This window comes from Anoplopoma fimbria, chromosome 8, assembly GCF_027596085.1.
Source record: "Anoplopoma fimbria isolate UVic2021 breed Golden Eagle Sablefish chromosome 8, Afim_UVic_2022, whole genome shotgun sequence".
Classification (NCBI taxonomy): Eukaryota; Metazoa; Chordata; class Actinopteri; order Perciformes; family Anoplopomatidae; genus Anoplopoma; species Anoplopoma fimbria.
In genome coordinates this window covers 27,632,169-27,654,825 of record NC_072456.1, presented here as the reverse complement: position 1 = coordinate 27,654,825, position 22,657 = coordinate 27,632,169, and the positions used below count along the sequence as shown (strand labels likewise).

Sequence of the window (22,657 nt, the reverse complement as noted above, 5' to 3'; positions counted from 1 at the left end):
CAGCAGCGTAAAGCCTGAAGAACGGGTGGTGGCGTACCTCTTCAGCTGGGAGTGGAGGTAGGTGGTGATGCGTGTCGCCTCCTCCAGCTGCCTCAGCAGAGCGTTCCTCTTCTCCTGCTGCAGGATCCTGTCATGAGGCGAGCAAAAAAGATATTCAGTATCAATGGTTCTTCAAAGACTTTTGCAAAGGTCAAATTTGCAGAAACAGATAAGTGAAAGTACAGCATATGTCATTTCTGTTTTTTAATGTATGTAATGTCATATTTTAAATCTGATTTACATTGAACGTTACAATATTTAAAATATTAAGTCTATTAACACAAAGAACAGATCTCCCTCACCTCTGATTGGCTCCCTGGCTCTGGGAGCTGTGGGCCCTCTGCACCTCCTCCTCCAGCCGACAGCGCTCCTCCTCCAGCTGCAGCAGCGTCTCCGCAGAGTGCTGCTGCTTGCTGACCAGGATGAGCTCCTGCAGCAGGGCCTCCTTCTCTCGGAGGAGCTGCATGAAGTCGCGGTCCCGGTCCGCCTCGGCCCGTCCCGACCAGCTCTCTCCGTCCAGCTGTGCCAGCTGGTGCTGAACGCTCTGCACCCTGAGAGGGAGGAACAATGGAGGGCACCATGTTTAGAGTTTTCTCCCCACAGCTGGCTCTGGGTCAAGTCCTCTGCAGCCACACGCCGTGTTAACTTGGTTACAAACATCTGTTTACATTATCTCTGCTGGAGCCAAATGTGTCTGGCAGGAGTTCATATGTCATCATCACAATGAAGAAAAAAATGACAGCCCTCTCTCCCAGTTCAGTTCAATATACCGTCATCAATAATTCAAATTACTATAATAATAAACTGTATCTATAAAGCATCCTTCATGCAAGGGGGGTGGTTCAAAGTGCTTTGTAAGAAAGTGAAGAAACAAAAGAATAAATAAAAATATGCAAATACTGAGCGATAAAACCGAACAACAAAACAACTTGATCATAAATCATGCTATATCCTTTTATATATATATATATATATATATATTATATATATATATATAGAAATTAAGAAATTAGGGATTGAATATTCTGACTATATGGCCCACCCTTATATGAAAGTATAAATAAAGTTCATTATATATATATATATATATTCTTTTTTTTTTTTATAACAATAACCTCCATTTACAGATATGAAAAGTGCAACATAAATAAAGGTTATTTTCTATTATTATTATGATAGCCATTCACTTTATTTTTATATATATATATGCAATTTGCTATACATTTAAAGTTTGTTATTATTATTTTTGTTATTATAACAATAAACTTAATTTAATGATATGAAAAGTGCTATATTAATCAAGGTTATTAATAATATTATAATTATAACAATAAACATATTTTTTAGAAATGAAAGATGCTTTATAAATACAAGTTGGTATTATTATTATTATTATTCATAATAATTATGTATTCATATATATAAATACAAAAGTTGCTATATGAATAAAGTGTTTTATTTTTATTTATTATTTTTATTATGAAAAAGATGATTTTGACTTGAAAATCAATCTTATAATTGGCCGTTCTTTTGATTTGTCATTTTTCTTTAAAAAAGTAAAGTAAATTCCTAGATGATTATTTATTATTTATAATATCAGTATTGAAAGTGAGTGAGTTTTCATTGGCTGCAGGGTTCATTGAAGCCTCTGTGTGTGTTTTATAGTTAAATACATCAGAATCAGCTGACAGCCAATCAGAGTCTTGATGCCGTTTCTATAATAACGGCCTTCACTGCAGTGGTTCCTCCTTCCAGCTGCTTCAGCCAGCGTCCATCAGGTGAGAATCACCAACACGGAGCGAAGTGTCCTCAGCTCTGATGAAATAACTCTGTTTATGTGAGACGGAGTTTCAGACACGGTGACTCAGTGACAGAGCATGCAAGTTTCCACAGGTCTCTCTCTCTCTCCCTCTCTCTGATGTCATGGCTGGCATTGCTGTCGCTGGGTCACCACACATCAACAAGAGTCTTGTAAGAAAAAAAACTCCAACAACATGGTGACTCTCACTGCTGCAGCCATCATCCTCATCCTCATCATCATCATCACAATCAGCAGGATCTGTCATTAGATAACCTCATGAATTCATAAGAAAAACTAACTTTTCTGCAAAGTATATATAATTAAGGTGGGACATATTTAACCCGACGGTGTGTTTGTGTGTTTTTAAAGCACCTTGCGGAGGAGCAGGGTGTTTCTCTCTCTCTCTCCCTCGCTCTCCCTCTCTCTCCACACAAAGGCAGCACACAGTCAGCAGCAGCAGCGTGGCGAGTAGAAGAATGTGACCACCCAGCTCATTCCACTGGCCAGACATCGCTCAGCGGCTCGCGGTCCACCAGGGCGCAAATACTCATAACACCCCCACCCCCCCCCATCCTCCCTCCATCACTGGACAACACGCTCAGGCCGCTGTGTGCCAGTGTGTCACAGTACTAATACAACAAACAAACACAGACAGACTTACTTCTTCTTGGCTTCCTCGTACTGCCAGTTGAGTTTGACTTTGTCCACTAAATGTGTGGAGTCTTGGGAACCATACTGAAGAAAAGAAAAAGAGGAATAAAAATGATTAAAAGTGAATTTAAGTTAGAGCAGTTTACATCACAAATAGTGTCATTGGTGTGGCTGAAACGTAAGCATCTGATATTTCAGATTAAAGAAGGGAGATCCTGCAGATTATCTGGTTATTCTTTAAACAGCTGATTGTCTTTAAGGTTTTCTAACAAAATTGTGATTTAAATTTAGCCTTAGATACATCCTCATTATTATTATCTATTCTGGATCTTCCGCATTGCAAGTGTTTTGGTTCATTTTGAAAAAAGTAAAAGTCTTCAGGTAAAAATAAAGCATTAAAGTATGGTTAATATTTTTACATTCCTTGTCATTTGCATGTGCCTTTCATCATTACAAGTGTTTCTTGTAAATAGAAAAGTTATTTCAGCCTCCATCGCCCCACAGTTAGTTAGCTGTGGGCTAAAACTTTAGCCTCGTATGTTTAGCCCAGATTTGTTTACTTTTTTGGGACACTGGCAACATTCAAAAATATGCTGAATTAGCTTTGAGCAGCTCTGGTTTTAAGCGTTCTCATGGATGTCCAGACAAATATCACTGGATTAATTTGACACTGAAGAAAACTTTAAAAAGTGATGATTGTAAGGCAACTTCAGCAGATTTATGGACTTTTAATGGGAGAACTTTAAGTTACGGTGAATCTAAAAAAATCATATGTGTTTGTTCAGATTTGACTGTGAAGGAGATCAAATTCAGACTCCAGACTCCTCCCTCCCCCTCATCCCCCTCATCATCATCCTCCTCCTCCTCCTCCTCCTCCTCCTCCCACCTCTCCCATGATGTCAGTCTGACAGCCGGTGTCACAGTACTGCTGCAGATTACACGAGTCACCGACGGTTCCGGTGCTGTTCGCCACCTCGCCAGCCGAGTCGCTGTTTTGGAAGTTCACGGTCAGCTTCGCCAGGCACTGTGGGGGGAAAAGTGATTAGTCTTGATTAAACAGAAAATAAAATTGGATTTGTTTTTCATAATAATATAACATTACTCACTTGTAAAGAACAACACAATGTGGGTCAAAACATATGGTATTCAAATTCCCCATAATCTTCCTTTTAAAGATGACTTTAACATTTAAAGGGTGTCGTTTCTCTCCAGTGTGAGTTCATAAATAGAAGGTGACATTACCAGGAAATGCCTTCGCAAAAGTGGCCCGACAATACGTCTGAATCATCATCTATCATTCCTCTTACATTACTCCGTTACGCTTTTTTCGCTCCGCTGACAGAATCGTGGTCGCTGACTCAGACGTCTGGAAATGTGTTTTTTATCAGGAGACAATGCTGAGAAGCAGCCGGACAGCGGGGGCTAACAGACACTAGAGGTCAGCAGAGAGTATATTTGTTTCAGATATACCAGGATGTGGAGGAGGTGTGTTACCTGGATGAGGTCCTGCCTCTCCTTCTCGCCCGTGCTGATGGCTTTCTTGATGCTGCGGAGCTCGGTGAAGATGGCCTGAGCCTCGTCCAGCTTGTAGTTCGTCTGACTGCTGGACATCTTCCTGTCAATCCTGAGACACAAACACACTCATCAGATGTCTGCGGGGAGACTTTATTTATTTATTAGGATATAAATTAGCATTAGCATTAGCTATTCTTCATTTAGCCACAGAAAGACAACAAACACAACATCTTATTAAATAAAATATCAAGTACTAAATAGAAACAAAATGTTCATTTTTTAACAAACAAACATAATAAATAATCCTTTATCCAAATAAATATTCTTTCTCAATCCAAATGACCTAACATCATATTTAATGTTTAAACGGCTTGATGTTCTTTTGATTGGAGCTAGAAAGTGGATTTCTGACAAATTTCAGCATCTAATAAATGTAAAATTATCTATTTAATAACTTAACCCTTTATGACCAGTTGTTTGTGTGGTTTTATTTATGTTGTATGACAAAATCAGTTTCTATCATGGAGAACAAAGTTCATGTCTGGATGAAACAAGTCAATAAACAAAAAGTATAAAAATAATAAAAATAATAATACAGTTTTCCACTTTCGAGCTTCCATAGTGGTCAAAAACGGAATAATTAGGAATTCAATTAATTGAAGTAAATTTTGACAAACAATGAATTAGCATATTTGGGAATTTGTTATAAAACAATATTGCACATTTGTGGGGAGATATAAAAAATGTTTACGATGCTCCTGTAGCAGAACAGATATGTTCACATGTTCTTGAATGCAACCAAATAAAAAAATCTGAACTTTAATGTTACCGGTGTCAATAAAATACTTATGAGAGTGATATAAAAATATGTCAAAGGACAAAACTATGATCCCGTTGTGTTAATGGGTGCTTTGTTGAAATGTTATATATCGATTTCCTCAGGAAAAAGATGCGGTTGCATTATTGGTAATAATTCTGGAGAAAAACAACAAAGTCCTCTCTGAATACAAATAGGTGCCTGCTGGGCATTTTAACTCTAAATGCACAATCAACCGATTATAGTTTGCAGAAGAATCCAGTAGAAGTGGTTTCAAATGAAGAATGACATCGCTCATTCTCTTACTAGCCAACAGGGCGGGACCTTTATTTTGGAAAACCGGTCAGTGGAAAATAAGTCACAAAACAAAAAATCATCAGATGAACATCTGAAGTATTTTCTTGTGGGAGGTAACGTTCTGGTGTTTATTTTAGACTGTGGTCAGTTATGAAATACTGATGCTGCATGTGACGGGCCGGTGTAAATGATAATCTCTGTTTGTTTCCACATGCTGAGATATTGTTTCAGACTTTCAAGTGCTGCTTTCAAAGGCTCGCTGTGTGGGGGGGGAAATCTCAGCGACAAGCCTCGAGACCCTCAGTATGTAAAGCTAAAACATTAAGACTCTTTAATTAAAGAGACAGTAGTGGTGTTTATCAGTGTGTTTGTATGAGGTTCTCCTCCATAGTCAGTGTTTTACTACAGTAGATGGAGTTTGTAGAAACAGACAGGAGAACCAGACTCCATTCACAAAAACAGAGATTTAACCTCTCAGAACACAGGAGCTACTGCTCTACTGCTGCCTCCACCTGTTAGTTAGTTTGTGTTATTGTGAGACTTTGGTGTTTTAAAGGGTTTATTCAGATTCACCAAAGTCACACAATTAACTAACTAACAGATGGAGGCAGCAGTAGAGCAGTAGCTCTTGTGTTCTGAGAGGTTAAATCTCTGTTTGTGTGAATGTAGTCTGGTGTCTTTGTAGAGAGCATAGATAACAGCTTCAGTTCTCCGTCATAAAGGTAAAGAGGTGTAAATATTCTAAATATAGCGTTCTCTTAAACTGATATTGATTCTTTTAGGAGTCTAAAATACGTCCACAGCAGAACATTGATCTGCTCCGTGCTGGTTCTCCTGTCTGTTTCTACAAACATCTGCTGTAGTGAAACACTGACTGTGGAGGAGAACCTCACACAGACACACTGATAAACATCACTATAGATTCTGAAATAACAAAAACAGGTCTGTTGGTTGGTTGTTTGGTTGGAGGAGCCCCCCCCTCGCCCCCCCTCACCACAGCACCCGCTTCCTTCACTCTACTTCAACAGCAGGTACTGTTCATCCACCCGACCCTGCCTCTTCCTCCCAAAACAAGCTCTGCTTTGTCCCCCCACCCCACTGGCAGGGCCTTGGAGTTTATATGCTTAGCAAAAAAAAAAAGGCACTACCCACCCCTCAGTGGCTGCCTGTACTCAACCCCGCCCCACCCCACCCCCCGACCCCACACACCCTGTGTACTGTAGAGAAGCAAACATTTTAGTCCTTAAATCCACCAGTGGAGATGTTGGTTGTGTCTAAAAAATGTGCAAAAGTGTGTGGAGATAAGGTGGAATATAGACGAGCAGAAGAGATTCTCCAAACTTTTCAAAAGAGATAAACTCAAACTCCTGAATCTGTTTTTTGTTTTTTTTGGGGGGGGTGGGCATTCCTGCGTCACAAGTTTGCTTTATCTGATGCGACATGGAGCGGAGAACAATTAGCCATATTGCTGACAACAGCTGAGATCTGGGAAACAACAGCCGTAGGCCTCGAACATAGTGGGTCAAAAAAAACAACCCAGGAGAAAACAATAGGACACACAAACATGTACACACGTACACACACACACACACACACACACACACACACACACACACACACACACACACAGAAGTGGAGGATGCGTCCATGTTTTCTGCAAGCTGTGTTTTCTCCCGGCTATTCTGGGAATCACTCGAGTCGTGTATTATCTGAGAGATAAGGAACTCTCTCCCTCTCTCTCTCTCCCTCTCTCTCTGTGTGCTCGGACTCAGGAAGTGCAGAGGAATTTGCTCCCAGATATCTCTGTGTTTTTGAAACTGCCCCACCTCCTCCTCCTCCTCCTCCTCCCCCTTCTCCTCCCCCCCCGCCCTCCCCTCCCCTCTGCATGGAGCGACTTCCTCTCCAGGCTGAGCCTTGGCTCCCTGTACTCCACTGCTGCATCCTCTTCCTGAGGTGGAGTCCCCCGTTTTCCATCTAAAAACTCCCTCAGTTTGCCTTTTTTTTTTTTTTTTTTTTTTTTTTTTTTACTCTTTTAGAGGTGGAGCCTCTTCATTCTTACATGAAATTTGGAACCGCTCAGCACAAAAGACACTTATGAGTTTAAATACCGACACAAACTGAAGGGAAACAGAAGCTGAAGAAGCGAAATCTCCTGATTCTACTTTTGGAAATTCTCTCGTTTTCTATTTGGGTCAAAGGGCTTTTGGCTCCACATCTTTGAAATCCCACCATTTCCCACTTAGATTAATAAAATAATATATAAACACACATATATATATAAATATATGTAATAAAACTGTATTTGTGAGCCATGTGAAACTGAAGAAAGAGATGATTTAAATGTGAAAACCTGCTGCAGATAAAGAGACAGAGGACGATGAGGGTGAGAGGGAACAGAAAAAGGGAGCAGCAGAAGTTGTAGGAAGGAGACGGGTGGTGGTCATGAGAGGAAAGGGGGGAGGAAAGAGGGGGGGGAAGAGGAGGAACACTCACTCCTGCAGGGTCTCCACTCCCATTTCCTTATACTGCAGCTCCTGCTTCACCTGGGCGAGCTCCTGCTTCAGTCTGGAGAGCTGCGGACACGGAAAAAAAACAACTGCTGAGTCATGACTACTCACACACAGGAATGCTCCATCGTGTTTACACAGAGGCGATTTTCTATTATTTAGTTTTATTTCGTTTTCGGATTGCGATTGTTAGTTTTAGTTTCTTTTCAGTTTTTTCCGAAATGTTTAGTTTTAATATATTTAGTTTTATTGTGTTTTTGTCAGTTATAATGTAGCTATGGATGGTGGAGAACCTTTAAAGAAACAAAACCAGTTGGTTAACATCAGACCTGAGCTGAACAGCTTTGTGGTTATTGACATTTGATCTGTTACAATATTTAAATCACGAAGCATTTTCAACACAGCGCCACCTGCTGGAACGTTAACATTCAGCTTATCAAGTGTTAACGGAAATTCATGCTTCTCCTTTTCCAGTCGTGATATATTTGTCTATCTTTATTAGTTTTTAACCAGGCTTTATCGTTTCAGTTACTCTCTTCTCAGAGTGCGTCGTTTTTATTTTGTTGCAGTTTTACGACAATTTTAGTTTCAGATTCGGTTTTATGATTATGACCCTGCACACAGTGATTAACATATCGAGGCCTTCTCTCCTAAAACAAAATGTCTGATTAAGGCTTAGTTTTGGACAAATAATATACGTATTATACATAAATATTGTACACAATTCATGTTTTTTTTTTAATCTATCTATTCATATTTGTCATACTGTATAGTACGGGAAAGTACTTTTCCAATTTATCTGTACAAAATATTGCTGCTGCAGATTATTAGATTAGCAATTTTTCCAAAGGTGCATCATTCTTTTTTTAAATTGCAGACTACATTTGTCATCGACATATTATAAACCTGTATATTGGTCTTTAAAGTGAAAACATAGTGTTATTATAGTGATATTATTTTGTTAAAAACTCTTAATTCCATAATTACCCAACTAGACAAGCTAAGAATCTTCACCTTCCTTTAAATAAAACATAGTGTGAAGTTATTTTATGGAGTGAAAATGTGAATTTAATGGACTCATCTGTGTGTTTTCAGCTGTGTAAAACATTTGATTTTGAGTCTAAGAAACAGTTTTTCATTCTGTGAATACAGCTGTACTTCTGCCTCTCTGCACTTTTATTAACTATACTTCCATATGTGAAGATTATATCTGACATTTACAGAGATAAAAATGATTTTTTTATTGGATATAAATCCCTTTGACATGGATCTGGGCATCGCATGCTTCTTCAAACCCTCAGAGTTGATCTCTGGAAGTAAGAACTCAAATCTATCTGGACTATTTCTATTTAAAAAGTAACTCTGGCTGAGATTTTTCCCAGTTAACAGAATGAATAAAGGAGCATTGAACTCATCTTCTCAGTTTACCACAAACCAGGAAACACCCTCACCCATGTGAGTCAGTGACTAGCCTCTGCCTGACCCTTTGATCATGATGATGATGATGATGATCTCATCCTCATCCTCCCGAGGCCCCGGGGCCAGAGCCTCGGTATCCTGTAGGGGGGGCCACACCCCAGGCCCCCACCTCTGAACACAAAAAAGGGGCCCCCATCGCCTCAGCCTATTGTTCTCCTCCGATAATGACTTACCCGCTCGCGTCTACAAGCCACCTCCACCTTGATTTGGTCGGGGTCGTATTTCGAGTTTGAGGACGAGCCGGAGATCGCTGAGGACACATGAAGGGAAGAGAGAGAGCAGTTAGAGGTAGAAGCTTTGTGTGTGTGACAGCTGGCGGGTGGAGGCTGGAAGATCATGTGATAGATCTGCAACCCTCAACAAGTTCCTGAAGGGACATCAACTATGCAGAATATCCAGGCCAGATTATTAGCTCAGGATTGTGGTCGTTGTGGAGACTTCTTTGACCTTTGATATTTTTCTTTCTTTATGTTCTCTCATGCATGTTTAGTTGTTAATGTAAAACACGGGGTTGCTCGTAGGGACGGGTATCGTAACAAATAGTCTTTCTTGTAGCAATACAAGGATTTCCTAAATCTTTGAAATCCATTCCCAGCTAATCAATATTCTCAGTGATTAGCTTTGATTGATGATCCTGTTGTTCTGATCAGACTATCGTTACCTGCAGTGGACGAGGATGGACGGCTGATCTCCAAACAGTAGAACACTGATCATTACTGCAGACTGATGTTCTGCTTGTTGTCCAGATGTTGAGATGAACTGCTGCTGTTTCCTCCTTAACTAGTGAGGCTTTTATTGAGTTTGAGACAACGAGAGTTCTCAGAGTCTACTGGAGGAACATGTAGAACCACTTTGGAACTTCTAAAGTACCGATAGAAGAACCGTTAACTATGCACCTTATCAGTTTTACTCATTTAGAACCGGTTCCTGTTTAGAACCAGGTTTCAGTGAGGCCTCCCTAGCTTCGTGTCAGCAGAGTGAGCTGGACGTTGGTGCGTCTTACCGCTGGTGATGGAGCGGTTGTCTTCGGAGAGCTCGTGGAAGAGCAACATTTCCTGCTGAGCCAGCTCCAGACGCTGCTGCTTGACCAGGTACATCTCCTTCTTGGCTTTGAGGGCCTCCTGGGCCACCACCAGGTACTCCTTCAGCATGCGCTCCTGCTCTTGACGCCATTGGGTCCGCGGGTTCTCGATCTGGGTGGTCTCTGACAAAGGGGACACGACACAGAAGCATCCTTCACACATCGTTCACGGTAAAGTACCATTATAATGGCTGCTCGTCATGAGAAGTGCTATTTAAAACCTTTATCATTATTATAATCATTATTAATATTATTGTTATTATCAAGATGTTTTTTATATGGTTAGACCTTCACTGCACAACATGAGACAAACTATCAAGAGTTAAATATTACAATTACACCAGAAATTTGAATTTTCTACTAAACATGTTTTTTGTTGTCAAAACTAAGAGCCAATCAGGCGACAGCAAGAGGTTTCCCATCATGCACCTCGGTCTTTCGGAGCCTGGTTCAAAATACTGCGGTGGACAATCTCCCGTGACTTTATCGTTGCCAATGTGTGCATGAAGTCAGAGTAAATCAGGATCAATTGGGAGCCAGACTGACGGACCTGATGACATGCTCAACGTTAAAGCGTCGGCCGTTATTTGACAGATTTTCCCTGAAATGTTCATGCAGGAAATGTTCCTGAACATTTCAGGGATGAACTCTGTGTGTAGAAGGACCTAAGAAGCATTAATGCTATAAAGGCGTGTGATAAGAAAAGAGAGAAGGTCCAGTGGAAACGTATACGAGACACAAAAGACTCACTTTACCGTTCTGACATTCAACCATCGTTGCTCCAGTGTAATTTACAGCTAAGTATGTGTTTTATTTTAAGTGCTTGTAGACAAATGGGGATGAACTCACTGTTGATGTGGTCGATGTAGTAAACTCCCACTTGCTGGTCATAAACTTCCTCCCACCCGAGAGGCAGTTCATCTCCAACGCAGTCTGCGAACGTCAGCGGTTTGGTGATCCTGAAATGAATTAAAATCTAAATCAGTACAAGAGAAACACAGGAACGATCCTTCATATCAGAAGAAGAATTTATTCGGTAATTTATATTACAAATATTGGCAAACAATGGAATCTATTTATTGTCAACAAGTGTTACCTTGTGACAATGGAGGCTCTACGTGCTACATACATTTATCTATTTACATTTTTACAGCCTCTCCTCTCTGCTCTGTGTTCAGCAGCAGTTCAGTCAAAGTTTCACTGAATTGCTGTCACATGACTGTTGGTCTCAGATGAATCAATCATGTCTTCATAGTTTCACTGACGAGCTCAGAATTTAATGTTTTTTACAGAATCTGTTTAAAGTAAACGGTTTATTTTGAGGCAAGATTTTAATGAGACACGTAGAACGAAATGTTTTCGATTAAATATCACAATTCTAAGCTTGGTTTTGCTTTAGTTTTCTGATGGAACCGTTCATCACACACGATGCGTTCAAGGACTGATGATGATGACAGTTTTTACAACTTCTGGCTGTGATAAACGGTGTAATTTTGGCAATTGTCGGAAAAAAAAACATGCTTTTTCATCCTGCCAGCGGATTCTTGTGGTTTGGAGGGTTAAAGTTTGAATCTGCAGGGACTAAATGTCAACAATGAAAGACAGCCGTAGTGTAATGATTTATGAAGCTGTGTGTGTGTGTGTGTGTGTGTGTGTGTGTGTGTGTGTGTGTGTGTGTGTGTGTGTGTGTGTGTGTGTGTGTGTGTGTGTGTGCACCATCAACACACACACACAGTTTACAACATGACGGGGCAGAACTAACCACATCAGGCTGATACATCACTAGCTCCCATAATCTACAGGGTGGGTCTGCTGACAGCGGATCATGCAGTTAAACTGTCTGATTACCATCCATCAGACTAACGGGGGTCCGGTGACAGCGACCCCCCCACCACCACCACAGTATGATCACAATGCGACGCTGCACGAGGCCCGGTGGAGGCGAGGCAAGCGTAACAATGACGGGCACACAGCCGAGGCTTTCTGCTCCACATTCCTCCGTTCACCAGCTTCAGTTTGGTTGAAAAGACGCAGTTTTCAGGCCAAAAACGCCGACAGCACTGAGACACATGCTGATGAGTCAAATTAAGAGGGAAGATGCAGAGGAACTTTCTCACAAACCCTCAATAAAGTCTTTATTAGAGCGGCATACCAAGGACATCTAAAAATATATCAGCTGCAGTTGTTAACCGTGTTCTCGCCGCCTTCAGAGCTCGAATGTGAATAAATAATCGTTAAATATATTCTGTTTGGATGAACTGAGAACAAGCTGATGCAACAATGCCTCAAATTCAATGAACTCTTTCTAAATTTCACACATTTTTTGAGGAAATTCTACAGACTAAACTGGTGATAATCATTTATTTATTTTATGTATTGTGACAAAACTCTCAGACTGAGATGTTGATGTTTTGTGATGAACATGAAGTTTAGTTCATCTGTAAAATCCTGAGATGAATATAAAGAAAACCCTATTGTAGGACGGCAACTCGCATTTATTGTCTTTGTCTCTTAATCTGACAATTATATTCTGAATTAAAAAATGTTTGGCCTTTTTAAAACGTCTAAATGTAGCATAAGATTTCCAGAAAGAGCCTGAGGTGACGTCTTACAACCGTCCCAAACTCAGATATTCAGTTCACAGAGGAAAAGCAGTGAATGCTCACATTAGAGAGGCTGAGACAAAGGAATGTTTAACATTTAATTACTTAAACAATTAACTGATTGTCAAATATACGTTTCAGTCCATCGGCTGAGTCAGTGGTTGCCAACGTTATGTCTTTAGAACGACACAAAGTCAGCTACCAGCGGGAGAAAGAGAATCATTTTCACCTCCTCAGATGGTTTAATATGAATCATTTCAGAGTTTAAACTATTTTTTGTGTATTACAAGAAAAAAAGACAAAATAAATGTCTTAAAAAGTAGAAATAACATTACTATCTTCTCCCTAAACTAGTCTTCATCTTGTGACCCCATTGGGCGTCCTGAGTTAGGTATTAAACGTATGATAAAGAAACAAAAGGTTGAATATCCTGAAACATATTTGATTTGGCTACAAAATATTTAATCAAATGTAGATTTTTAAGACCTGTTTCCAAAGCATCTAAAAGGGAATTGTACCTCTTTGTCAAATCCCTAGACATGTAAATAGTGCTTTTATCAGTGAATATTTGTGTAAATCACATGATTTGCGGCCATGATTATGTCATTTTCCGGCTGGCTTTCACGGCGGCTTCACTAAGGAGTAAAATATAAACTTTAGTAAACTGATGGACTAAGAGGAGGGCAGCCATAGTTAAATAAGAATTGTACATGCAGCCGAACACGAGGACAAAGCAAACACCAGCACACTCCCAACCTGCTGCTGCTTTAGTGTTTGTTAAAGGTAAACAGATGTCCAGACACTACCTGCTCTAGTAAACCTTAGAAACACTCAGACAGAGCTGTTGTTTTAAGTAAATAATGACTGATGAGCTGAACCACGGCGGCGGAACATGCTGTAGTTTTGATATATATTATGGATCAAAGACCACGAGACCCTTTGGCTGGGAGGATGAGTGACGTCAGAGTCCTGAACTGACCTCCGACCTCTGACCCCCCCCTCCAGAGACAGACAGACGGGAAAACATGTCCTCCCACAGAGCTGAATGTGAACGTTTGGTTTTGTTAGGCAGTCTTGTGACAGCAGCATGTATCAGAGCCTCTGTAAACCACGGACCAACACACAGCAGCTTCTTATGACACTAGAGGAGCTTCAGAGTTATGAACACATCAGTCTGAAATCTGCATCTCTAAGCAAAACACGATCATGAAAACTCATTTTCATGATCATTTCTAGCTAATGTTTAATGGACCCCTGATCCGTACTGATCCCCCTCAAGGATAAATGACACAGTTTAACGTCGACCATCACAGTGTAAATAAAGTTTTCCTGACGATCGTTCTCCTCCAATATTCAGTAAAATATGAGATCAGGACGTCATTTATGTTTTTCTAGTCTCTGATCTCTGATAATGTTACATTACAACAAATCTGTGTTTAAATCAACAGGAGGAGAGCTAGTAACGTTAGCAGCACCGCTAATGTACGGAGGTTCAGTTGAGTTACATTATGATGCATTCAGGCTCTGTTCAGTGAAAATTAGTATTGGCTGAAGGTAAATTATAACGTTATCATGATGTGTTCACATGTAATCTGTAAAATGTAGTGTTGGTGATGAACTAGAATAAATCCAGTAGTTTGATGGAGATGTTTTCACATTAATATAAAAGTTATATTTGCTTCCTTTTGTCTTTGGTGCAGATCTGATCTGAGACACGATTTCTTCTCCCGTCTCGTCAGAGAAGCTCTTAGAGAAAAACAACGGTGTCATTCTGCCGTCATACTGACACAGTGACCCCGAGTAAACTTCATGCATTACACACCAGAGTTAATGGAGGTCTGACTCTGCTCTGCTATGAGAGGCCAAACACTGACTTTAACAACCGTTTTCATCACATGATCATTACAGAGCTCTCATACGATCACTGTCACTTCTGAGCAAATACCTGCAGAACTGATGTCATTCAGTCAGCCTCAGCTGTACTATGTGTTAACAAGGAAATGGTTGCATGCTAACACAGTAACCTATTTTACACAATTTAAATATAAAAACGGTTAATTTTAATAATTAACTGTTTTAGGGGGGATACAAAAAAAATACTTGGTTTCATAACATGTTTTGGTTAAAAGCATGATGATTTAACTGTTTATTTATTTATCAGTTTCTTGTTTTGTTTTGCTTTGAAAAGCAGAGGAACAACATTAATATGTTGAGTATTCTCATAATTATGTGTTGTTTATCAATTTGTTTGTTTTGCTGCTGGTATGTGTGTGCGTTATCGTTCCACGGCTTCGGTGTCAACGTCTCTATAAAAATATATGTCTTTATTAATTAATGGAACATTATAAAAGGCAATTGTATTTATATAAGATACAAATGTCATATAATCCTTCAAAACTCAATAAATGAGGTTTGTTTCTATATGCATATGACTATTAGCTTCAGCAAATAACCCCTATATTTACATTTATTCCCATTAATTCACTTAAATTAATATTTTTACAACCTTAGTTGCAGTCTCAGGGTTTTTAAATCAGTCTGTATTTCATCCTATCGTCATGCAACAATCAGTAACTTAGGCAAAAATAAACCCCAGAGGCAGCTGTGAAAAAACAACCCCACCTCAGTAGTAATGTAGAGAAATATTAACATATACATTATTATAAATACATGAACACATCCTGGTATGGTTGGTAACAAACTGCTCTGCCAGCAGTCAGAGAATGAGATTATTAATACGTTTCTCCAGGATCGTCTTTCGATCAAAGAGGAAATAGAAATTGAGACAGATATCTGAAATAGAAAACGTGAGAGACCGACAGAATGACAAGCATGTTCAGCTGTGGAGGAAAGAAATGCTGCCCGGGTCCTCGCTAAAACATATTTAGTTGTCAAAGACGTTGGCTAATTCTAGAATAATCTGTGCCATCCTGAGGAGTCCCACAGGGTATTTCTATCTGTAGCCTGGAGACGGGCTGCTGCATCGGGGAGGCATGTGAAACTGGAGTCTGGGTCACTGGACCTGGACCTAGACCTGGACCTAGACCTGGACCTGTTTCTCTGCTTCAACAATGTGCAGATTAAGATGTGTGGACTCTGCTTTACTCAACACACATTATATATATTCCTTTTTATATTTAATTATAGAACCAAAGGAGTCGGGTTTTCACACTTTGGGTTCGAGCAGCTCGACCACAGAAGCCACATGTTTTCAAGCAGCTCACAAAAAATCAAAAGACACTCATGTCTCTGTGGTCTTTTATACGGTTCACTCAGTTCAGATTAAATTAAAAAACATGTCGTTGATGTCTCCACCAAATGTGTTAATTAAGGTTGTCTCAGTGTCCCAGTGCAGATGAGATGAGTCTCTGACACTGGTGTTTAATTGTGAAGTTCTCATGCAGCATTCGTAGCTATACTACAAAAACTAATGCGCCATAATCCGTAGATATCCCAAGAAATAGTTTTGTATGTAATCCACGTTATCATGAACCAGGAAGTATAAAGACCACAAAGGACGGGCAGGAGGAGAGGTGGATGGGTCCAACAAACAGAGATCTTTTAGCCAGGAGACCGCCGTTTGTTCCCCGCATGAAACAGAAAGTAAACGTTGATTTGTCACGTAATTTGGGTTCTTCAGTAACGGAAATTTTGTCATTATTTTAACCCAAATAATTATCTTTATTAAACCTAACTAAGTATTTCACCATCTTTAACTAAACCTAACCAAGTATTTCACCATCTTTACTAAACCCAACTAACTATTTTACCATCTTTACTAAACCTAACTAAGTATTTCACCATCTTTAACTAAACCTAACCAAGTATTTCACCATCTTTAACTAAACCTAACTAAGTATTTCACCATCTTTACTAAACCTAACTAAGTATTTCACCATCTTTAACTAAACCTAACTAAGTATTTCACCATCTTTAACTAAACCTAACTAAGTATTTCACCATCACTAAATAACTTTATCTTTACTAAACCTAACTAAGTATTTCACCATCTTTAACTAAACCTAACTGAGTATTTCACCATCTTTTACTAAACCTAACTGAGTATTTCACCATCTTTAACTAAACCTAACCATCTTTAACTAAACCTAACTGAGTATTTCACCATCTTTAACTAAACCTAACTGAGTATTTCACCATCTTTTACTAAACCTAACAGAGTTGTTTCCTGTGAAGACTGTAGTTTATTTTGAAAAGACTGTATTCATGTAACCAGCAGGAAATGACACGTGTTGCTGGACGTTTGTAGGAAAACACATGAGAAACAAGGAGTAACATTTCCTAAGATATCGTACGAAACGTTATATGAGGAAAAGTTGAGTTGTGATAGTTTGACGTCACATCAAACTCATCCAGAAGTCTTTTATCGTCAACCAGCTGCTGAAGTCCACAAATAAGAAGCGAAGGCCTGACCTCTGGATGACAAGCATCGCATATGTGACCCCAAAAAAACTAAACAAATATGCCGCCGATGACGAGGCGATAACAGAGAATTCTACATGTTCCCATTTTAACCCCAACATGCACCACAAACCCACCACCTGCTTTTCATTCTCACCGCGTTTAGCTCAAGTCTCTGAGAAAAGAAAAAAGGGCCACAAGTGTTGTTGCCTTATGAAATTCCTCTGGGTGTTAAAAAAGAAATGTGGAAAACAACTTTGGGAGGAATGTCATTCATGTCGAGCCTCTGTGGTGCAGCATTTTCAGAGCAGCTGACGGACAGCAGCGTCTCCCATTATGTGTTGAATCTTATGGAAATAGGTCTCCTATAAGTAGAACCCGTCTCTGTCTCCGAACACATTTAGACGCCGTCTGGACGCCGGGGAACGGCTCGTCTTATTGTGAAAGGGGACATACTGATCACTCATTTTAATATTAATCAGATTGCTCTCAATTCAGCATATTTTCTTCATCTTTCTCTAAGATTACATTAAGGGATCAATAACAGTTCAAAGTATTCAAGTTTAATACCAAGTCTAAAGTGATAACACGTAATTATAATTTAACATAATTTTACATGTTTAAAATGGTTTGTGGTTGTCAACATGCTCTTCTTATCTTTTTTGTTATGGTCGGTTGATTGTTTTTGTTTTCGTCTTTCTTATAAATTGAATGTCTTTGGTTTGTTTTTGTTCTTCATTTTATTAAAAAAACAAGATGGTTTATTCTCAAGAGGTTTATTTTACTGAAAAAACTTGTACAACAACAACAACAACAACTTCATTTCAAAGATGTGGAAATCTGCTCCTTGACTTCATCAAGAGTAAAGGGCAACAACCCTTTATACCCAGAGCAGCGTCTGGCAGGCAGAAGACCAACTATCAGGTTCTTATTGACCCAGAGCAGCGTCTGACAGGCAGAGCACCAACTACCAGAATCCTCTTGACCCCAAGCAGCGTCTGACAGGCGGAGGATAAACAACAAGTATATTATTGACCAGAGTAACGTCTGACAGGTAGAGCACCAACTACCAGGATCTTATTGACCCAGAGTAGTGTCTGACAGGTAGAGAACTAACTACCAATATCATCACTTATGTCTCATTCCAAAACGACAAATCCTTCTCATTTTGCCTTGAAACAAACAGCAGCAGAGTGGATATTGTAGAAACAAGAGCGGTAACAAAAATAGACAAGTATAATAAATAAATCATCAGTAAAAGCTTAATAAATAAGTAAACCGTAAAAAATATCAAAAGGTAATATACAAGATACTACATTAAATAAGATACTAAAATGGACTTATATCTGCTGTACAACTCCATGTTAGTGTCTTGATTAAATGTTTATATACTGCCTGTAAATGATGGTGTTAAGTGTTTCACAAATAGTTAAAAGAGATCATTTTAGAGTCTGCGCTTTAAACAACAAGCTCATCAATTACAGCAATTGTTTTAGATTTTAAAAGCAGAAACATAACCCACCGAATCGGCAGCTTCTGCGCTGTCAACTACATCTTTCATTCTTTTTGAATAAGAATTGTGCAGATGTGGGAAAGAGGAAAAAATACAACAATGGTGGCCCCGGAGCTGGAGGTCGATCCGCCGAGTTTGGCATGTCCTGTTTAGGTAGCATTCTTCACAATCTACACATAAATCACAAGCAACCCTGCAGCTCCGACTGCTCCAAAGCCCACAGAGCACTGAGAGCTCATGCAAAGCAACATCAACAGCAATTAATAAGTTATTTGATTTATGCTAATCATGTAAAAATATAGGAAGCAACGAGGGAAAAGGTCTGACCTTCCAGAACAAGCTGGAAGCTGAAGACAAAACACATTGTCTGCTCATGAAAGAGAAACACAGGAGACACAAATGACATGGAATCAAGCGACCGGACAAAAGACAAAAAAAAAAAAAAAAAAAGAGCCATCATAATGGAAACACTGGGGGAAGCAAAATAACAGCGGGGTTCAGCGCATGTGAATAACCTCTCGGTGCTGGAAACACAGCTCACCCCCTTTTTTCCAGAATAATTGAATTTGGTGTGCTTTGTGACCGAGCATAAAGGCCTCCCTTTTGGCGAGCGGCGGTGCCGGCCGTGCCTGTTGCATAACAGAGCTAATAAAGGAGGGCCTAGGGGATCGGGGATCGGGGATGGAGGAGGGGGGGGAGGAGGAGGAGGAGGAGGCAGACACGTGGGAACTGCCTCTGTTCTGCTGCTGCTTTGTCTGGGGGCCGTGAGCAGAGCAGAGCCCCCCGGGCATTAGTGTCGGCATGCCTGACATAACGCTCATTCCACAGTCAGAAACCAAAAAAAAAAAAAAAAAATAGAAAAGCCCCGCAGATCAGCAGGGAGCTGCTTGAGGCAACTCGAAGACATCGTCTTCATCAAGAACAGTGAGCTCAATGAGCACTGAGGGACATGTAGATGGTTTGAAAAGTTGTTTTGATCCAATTAAAACAAATAAAACTTCTGGCGTTCAATCCAGCAGCGATGGGGGGGGGGCACACTTGACCTCTGGCTGCTCCGTTACGCAGCATCATGATCGTCATTGACTATTGTGTTTGGAGTTCAATGCCTCTTGTGTTGGGGATAATTACGCCACTGACACCAACGCCAGGTCAGCAGACTGTGAGGCCTCGAACTCATCACGAGCCGTACGGAGCCGTCACATCACAGGATGGTTGAACGGGTGTACCGCACGCCGCTGGGTGTACCGCCCGCCGCTGTGTTAAGAACGGCTTCAGTTCAAGATGCTTCAGAGTTTGATCCCGGACACATTCAGTCCCCTAAATCTGTCTTCAACACAAACTACCAAGATTCAATATATATTGTATTTTACAATCAGTTACAGATCAAAGGGACAGTGTGGAATATTTAGGGAGGCAGATATTGAATATAATATTCAGAACTATGTTTAAATCAGTGTTTAATCACTTGAAACTATGAATAGTTGTGGAATATTTAGCTTAGAAAAAGTAATTTATATTAACGTAGGGAGCAGGTTGTCTTCCACAGAGTCTGCAATCTTGCATCGCCATGTTTTGACAGCAGTCCAGAAGGGATGAACTGAATACTGACTCTGAAAAGAGCCTTTTGCATTTTGTGTCATCTAAAAAGGTAGGGATTCGTTCTAAAAGTCTGAGTTGACAGCATTCGTTGCTGAACGTGCAATAAAACATAACGGCGAGTAAAAAGCCAAAAATGTATCAATAAATCTGTGAACATGTAAACAAAAGTGAAACCTAATTCATGTTTACACAAACACAGCATGATGTTCGGCCATTATTGATATCATATATTGATAAAAGAAGCTTTTGGTTGTACTAAAATCCAAAAGATAACTCTCTGAAACGCTTAGAAAGCGGAGGGGTTGAGCTGAGGGGGATTTAGTTGGTTGCAACCAGCCACAAATCCCAAGATGCCACTTAAACTTACACTGTTCCTTTAAATTTCTCTTTGATTTTTTCTAAATATGCATTTAATCTTCAAATCAATTAAAGTCTGACATTTTTTTAATAATATCAGCCAATGAGCATCCCAAATCTGTTGAATAATATCAATATCACCGTCATAATGAAATTGGGGAGATTGCTGCTGAAGTATTGAATCGATTAGTCGATGGACAGAAGGTGGATTCTGATAGCCACTGGTTATAGCTGCTTTATAAAATGTAATATTTTTCTGCTTTTCTGTGTTTTATATAATAGTAAACTGAGTATTTGGGGGGTTTGGGACATTTTTAATTATTTTTCCAGTAGTTTTTGGACATTTTTATAGATATCATGAACTAATCAATAATCATAATACATCTAAGAATAATTTTAATTATCTATTATGCTCTATTATACCAACGTCCTCAACTCAAATATATTCAGTTGACTGTCTTAAATGAGAAAAGAAACATAAATATTCACAGTTAAGAAGCTAGAATCAAATTATTTTTACTTTATTTTTCTTATAGCGAGACACTACAGACAGACACATTGTTTTTCATGTAAATTTTGGTCTATTTTTCATTTTCTGATTTGTGGAGTGGTAGATAGAAAAAACTTTGACTCTAATATATCAACAACTTCAAACAAGAATTTGAACCGGACTTTATCCAATGTTCACATTTATGTTCTGGAAATGAATGAAAATGTGCACATATTTAATAAGATAATGTCTGATTTGCATATTTAAACATGAACTTTTACAGGAAACTTGTACAAAAAGGAATTGTCTTAATGTGATGAATCAACCTGGGGAACTTTCATGGTGATATTTATGTTTAATTCACCTGTAGTATCTTGCTTTAAAATATGGATAATCAAAATAGTTGTCTTTGCAGCTCTATAATAATGAAAATATGTTTTAGTTGTAGCCTCACTTCTCTCACACACCTGAAACTATGTCAGGTCTTTGCAGCCTCACCCGACTGCATTTGGTTCATTTTTCTGGTTCCATGTGACTTCTGAGGAATCTGCTCACTATCACTTTGTTTATCTTGTGCCTTTAACTCTCCGGGTCTCGTGAACTCATGATGATGAAGGCACAGGAACACAACAATCCTTTAACCAGCAGCCTTTGATTTCTAGCTGTACTGGAAACAGAACATCTGTCAAACACAAAAGGGGGGAAATATGAAACTATCCTCTCTGCTGCATCCATCTCTCTGATCCAACAGTCTGATGGAGGGAACGACTTTTGCGCTGTGATTTATTGGAAAGTCAGTTATCAGGTGGTGACAGAAGACATTCCTCTGGCCGAGATAAACTATAAATCACCGAGCAGCACCAGAACAAATGCGGAGAACATTCTTTAGTCATGCAAACGAAAAAAATTTAAAGAAATACAGATCCACCCCCCCTCTTCCTCCTCCGCACGCTGTAAGATCTTGTGAAACTGCTATCAGCTTCACATAACAATGGTTAATCAACCTGCAGGGAGGAGGGGGGCCTTCAAGGAAATCAGGTTTTTCTTATCTAGATTACATGCAGCTACCACATTCCCTCTGGTGAATTCAGCTGCAACAAATCTGGATTAAATGCTACACAAATAAAATAACTGCCCCGCCCCCCTTCGTAATGCAGTGGAGTTTAAATAAAGTGTTATAATTCCCCAGTAATCCCTTTAAAAGAGTTTCTGGGCTGGTTAAAGAATCCCAGTCCCCCCACAAAAAGCACATCCTTGCAGCTCTCCCAGTGGCCCAACTAGCATTCCTAGCATATTTTTTGTGCTGCCACAAAGATTTCTGGGAGTTGGAGTTTAAAGTGAAACACACACATTTAATGGATTAATATTACTACATCCTGGAGCTTGGACTGGAGGTGTTTTTTATGTTGTAATGAAATATGATAACAATAGATTACTGTGTGTTTAGGTGTGTGTGTGTTTAGGTGTGTGTGTGTTTAGGTGTGTGTGT

At 39.6% G+C, this 22,657-nt stretch overlaps 1 protein-coding gene across 1 annotated transcript in view; it reads right to left on the bottom strand.

Moving 5' to 3' along the window:
• wwc3 (WWC family member 3) overlaps positions 1-22,657 on the bottom strand; it is a 35,447-nt gene that overhangs the window by 10,154 nt on the left and 2,636 nt on the right. Inside the window, 9 exon segments of the mRNA XM_054603080.1 lie at positions 38-127; positions 342-590; positions 2,502-2,575; positions 3,378-3,515; positions 3,986-4,115; positions 7,614-7,693; positions 9,280-9,356; positions 10,110-10,310; positions 11,037-11,146. Coding sequence (XP_054459055.1) covers positions 38-127; positions 342-590; positions 2,502-2,575; positions 3,378-3,515; positions 3,986-4,115; positions 7,614-7,693; positions 9,280-9,356; positions 10,110-10,310; positions 11,037-11,146 — 1,149 coding nt within the window.